Source organism: Penaeus japonicus, unplaced genomic scaffold, assembly GCF_977035675.1.
Source record: "Penaeus japonicus unplaced genomic scaffold, GWHDUDI00000001_assembly GWHDUDI00000026, whole genome shotgun sequence".
NCBI lineage: Eukaryota > Metazoa > Arthropoda > Malacostraca > Decapoda > Penaeidae > Penaeus > Penaeus japonicus.
The window spans coordinates 26,773,925-26,778,924 of NW_028234428.1; the positions used below are offsets into that span (position 1 = coordinate 26,773,925).

Consider the following 5,000-nt stretch of genomic DNA (forward strand, 5'->3'; position numbering starts at 1 on the left):
AGTCACTGATACTCAACACAAAACATATAGTATTGTAGTATTAGACAGAGATATATTTAACACCTCTAGAGTTATAAAGACTGCCATTAATTCCAAACATTGTGGAAATATCAACACTGAGCAATAAAGAACTATTTGTATTTTTTATTTAGAAATTAGAGAAAATGATAAATAAGGATAAATAAATACATATGTATGCAAATGAGTAATATTTACCTTTAATGAATAAAAATCCATCTGACGATAACAATAATTCTTCTTTATGCTAATTCCCATCTAATGCCCATTTATCTTACCACTACACCAATGCCCTCAAATGCTCCTTATACTAACATCAATTCCTCTTGATACGAACATGATATACCTTTACCAATAAGACCGATCCCTCTTTACGCTAACCCGAAATTCACCTAAATAACTCTTAGGGCCTGTTTACACTAGGCGCTTTCCAACGCCCGTTAGCAAACTCGGCGTTAGAAACTACCGCTCACACGAGGCGCTTTCAAACGCGGCGTCAACGCGACTCTTGTGTTTGTGCGTGCGTTATATGTGTGTCTGTGCCAAACAATGCAGAGAGCAACAGACAGTTCCAACCAGGATGGATGTAGAAGAGGTAGCATGTGCTTAGGTCTTGCATCTCCGTTTGAAGCGGTGCAAGCGGCGAGAATATATATAATATATATATATATATATATAATATATATATATATATATATATATATATATATATATATATATATATATATACTATATATATATATACTATATATATATAGCAATATATATATATATATATATATATATATATATATATTTATATATATATATATATATATATATATATATATATATATATATATATATATATATATATAATATATATATATATATATATATATGAAACTTCTCCATGTGGAGTATCCCAGGGGTTGCCATAGTAACGCACATTCTCTCTCCTCATTGGTAGCAGCCCAGCCAATTAGAGAGCGTGCTTCTTTCAAAATGCCGCGTTAGCAAGGACCCCGACGTTAACGCGGCGTCAGGCAAAACGCCGCGTCACGTGTGACCGGTTCCATAGACTACCATTGACTTTGCTAACGCCGCGTTTGCTAATACGCGTTGGAAGCGCCTCGTGTAAACAGGGCCTAAACAGGCCCAACACTCCTCATACTAACTCTATTTCCTTTTGACACTCACACGATATGTATGTGACGAAGAGACCAATTTCCTCTCAATACTAACCCTAGTTCCTCTCCCCCCCTTCCCCCACCCACCTTCAGACTCATCCTTCTCCGGAGACGATGGTACCTCTAGGGGAGGAGCACCCGGCCCCTCCCACGGCGTCCCAGCCTCCGCTCGCTCTTTCACCGTGTCCATCAGCGACCTCCTCAGCAACAGTGACATCGCCAGCACCGCCAGTCAGTCACGCCCTTCGAGTTTCAAGCCCCAGGAGGGAGCTGCTGCCTCTCCGGGGGTGTTCTCGCCGCAGGACGTCGGCTCTGAGGGTCTTGGCGAGGTTCCTGAAGATGAGGGTGTTCCTGACGGAGAGGAGTCCGTCGGGATGCAAGGGGATGGCCTGAGCGTGAAGGATGTTGCAGATCAGGATAGCGCTAGTGGCAAGGACGATGGTGTAGCTCACGTGAGCGATGCTGAGGTTGCCAGCTTCAAGCAGACGGAAGCAGTTATCAAGGAAACCGATGTTGTTAGCATCAAGGAAGCAGATGCTGCAAGCCTGAAGGAAGATGCTGCCAGTATTTCGGCTGATGCAGCTATCGCTAAAAGTGCTGATGCTGCCAGCATTAAAGCAGGAGATGCTGTTAGCCTGAAGGAAGATGCTGCTAGCATTAAGGCTGATGGTGCCAGCATTAAAGCAGCAGATGTTGCTAGCCTGAAGGAAGATGCTGCCAGCATTAAAGCAGCAGATGTTGCTAGCCTGAAGGAAGATTCTGCTAGCATTAAGGCTGATGCTGCCAGCATTAAAGCAGGAGATGCTGTTAGCCTGAAGGAAGATGCTGCTAGCATTAAGGCTGATGCTGCCAGCATTATAGCAGCAGATGCTGCTAGCCTGAAGGAAGATGCTGCTAGCATCAAAGCTGATGCTGCCAGCATTATAGCAGCAGATGTTGCTAGCCTGAAGGAAGATGCTGCCAGCATTAAAACAGCAGATGTTGCTAGCCTGAAGGAAGATTCTGCTAGCATTAAGGCTGATGCTGCCAGCATTAAAGCAGCAGATGTTGCTAGCCTGAAGGAAGATGCTGCCAGCATTAAAGCAGCAGATGTTGCTAGCCTGAAGGAAGATGCTGCTAGCATTAAGGCTGATGCTGCCAGCATTATAGCAGCAGATGTTGCTAGCCTGAAGGAAGATGCTGCTAGCATCAAGGCTGATGCTGCCAGCATTATAGCAGCAGATGTTGCTAGCCTGAAGGAAGATGCTGCTAGCATCAAGGAAGATGCTGCTAGCATCAAGGCTGATGCTGCCAGCATTATAGCAGCAGATGTTGCTAGCCTGAAGGAAGATGCTGCTAGCATTAAAGCAGCAGATGTTGCTAGCCTGAAGGAAGATGCTGCTAGCATCAAGGCTGATGCTGCCAGCATTAAAACAGCAGATGTTGCTAGCCTGAAGGAAGATGCTGCCAGCATTAAAGCAGCAGATGTCACTAGCCTGAAGGAAGATGCTGCTAGCATCAAGGAAGATGCTGCTAGCATTAAGGCTGATGCTGCCAGCATTATAGCAGCAGATGTTGCTAGCCTGAAGGAAGATGCTGCTAGCATTAAGGCTGATGCTGCCAGCATTAAAGCAGGAGATGTTGCTAGCCTGAAGGAAGATGCTGCTAGCATTAAGGCTGATGCTGCCAGCATTAAAGCAGGAGATGTTGCTAGCCTGAAGGAAGATGCTGCCAGCATTAAAGCAGCAGATGTTGCTAGCCTGAAGGAAGATGCTGCTAGCATCAAGGCTGATGCTGCCAGCATTAAAGCAGGAGATGCTGCTAGCATTAAGGCTGATGCTGCCAGCATTATAGCAGCAGATGTTGCTAGCCTGAAGGAAGATGCTGGCAGCATCAAGGCTGATGCTGCCAGCATTAAGGCTGATGCTGCCAGCATTATAGCAGCAGATGTTGCTAGCCTGAAGGAAGATGCTGCCAGCATTAAAGCAGCAGATGTTGCTAGCCTGAAGGAAGATGCTGCTAGCATCAAGGCTGATGCTGCCAGCATTATAGCAGCAGATGTTGCTAGCCTGAAGGAAGATGCTGCTAGCATTAAGGCTGATGCTGCCAGCATTATAACAGCAGATATTGCAAGCCTGAAGGAAGATGCTGCTAGCATTATAGCAGCAGATGTTGCTAGCCTGAAGGAAGATGCTGCTAGCATCAAGGCTGATGCTGCCAGCATTATAGCAGCAGATATTGCAAGCCTGAAGGAAGATGCTGCTAGCATCAAGGCTGATGCTGCCAGCATTAAAGCAGGAGATGCTGCTAGCCTGAAGGAAGATGCTGCTAGCATTAAATCAGCAGAAGCTGCTAGCCTAAACATTGACGAAGATGCTAACGTACAGGACACAGGTGCCATTAACGAGAACGAAACAGTTGGCGTCGGTGGGACAGACAGTGCCAGTGTCAAAGAGGGAGATAGTGCCAGTATCAAAGGGGCTGATAGTGTCAGTGTAAAAGAGGGAGACAGTGCCAGTGTCAAAGAGGGAGATAGTGCCAGTATCAAAGGGGCTGATAGTGCCAGTATCAAAGGGGCTGATAGTGCCAGTGTCAAAGAAGGAGACAGCGTCAGTGTAAAAGGATCAGATAGCGCTAGTATTAAAGGAGATAACATCAGTGTCATAGAGGGAGAGCTCGTCAGTGTTAAAGGATTAGACATCATCAGCGTTAAAGGGGACACCGTCAGCATTAAAGGCGGAGATAACATAAGTGTCAAGCTGGGGGACAGTGTCAGCATCAAAGGGATAGAGAGATTTAGCGTGAAGGAAGTAGATATTTCGAGTATTAAGGAGAATGGTGAATCAGAGGAAGACTGGCATAATTTTAGCTCAACGATGGCAGCGCACACCATACTCACGTAGGGTGGTAAATAGCTCGCTTTTCTCTGTCTCTCTCTATATATAAATCTTTGTATCTCTCTCTCTCTCTCTCGATTTCATTTTCTTTCTCTCTCTTAATCTCTCTCTCTCTCTCTCTCTATCTATCTATCTATTTATCAATCTCGATTTCTTTTGCGTTCTCTCTCTTAACCCCCCCCCCCTCTCTCTCTCTCCATCCATCCATCTATCTATCTCTCTAGATTTATTTTGCTTTCTCTCTCTTAATGTCTCTCTATCTCTCCCTCTCTTCATTTTTTTCTTTCTCTCCCTTAATCTTTCTCTTCCTTCCTTTCTATATATCTCTCTCTCTATATATATATATCTCCCTCTCATTATTTATCTATACCCCTCTCTCTCTCTCTCTCTTTATATATGTATATATCTCTCTCTATATCTATATATATATATATATATATATATATATATATATATATATATATATATATATATTATATATATATATATATATATATGTATATATAGATATATATATATATATATATATATATATATATAACATATATATATACATATATATATATATATATATATATATATATAACATCCTCTCTCCAACACTATCTCCCTCATACACCTCCCCCCTCCCTACACCTCCTTCCACCAACATACACACAAACAAACAAACTCTCCCAAGCACGCGACGAACCTAACGAGTCCGTATGACTTCCGGTCACAGCGAAGACGATGTGATGATGACGTAATGACGTGATTCTTACGCGGTCATCAGGGTCGTGATGGGTCAGTTCTTGCGGAGGTATTTTTTGCGTAATGACGACTCGCTGTTTTTGTTTTGGTGTGTTTTGATGAGCTGTGTTTTGGTATGGGTGTGTGTGTTTGTTTGTGTGTGTTTGTGTGTGTTTGTGTGTGTGGGTGGGTGGGTGTGTTTGTGTTT

At 43.5% G+C, this 5,000-nt stretch overlaps 1 protein-coding gene across 1 annotated transcript in view; it reads left to right on the plus strand.

Moving 5' to 3' along the window:
* Positions 1–4,069, plus strand: part of LOC122256759 (uncharacterized) — a 29,221-nt gene extending 25,152 nt beyond the window's left edge. The window contains exon 3 of the mRNA XM_043021658.2: positions 1,281–4,069. Within this exon, the coding sequence (XP_042877592.2) occupies positions 1,281–4,069 (2,789 nt within the window). The remainder of the gene's footprint in view (positions 1–1,280) is intronic.
* The last annotated feature ends 931 nt before the right edge of the window (positions 4,070–5,000 follow it).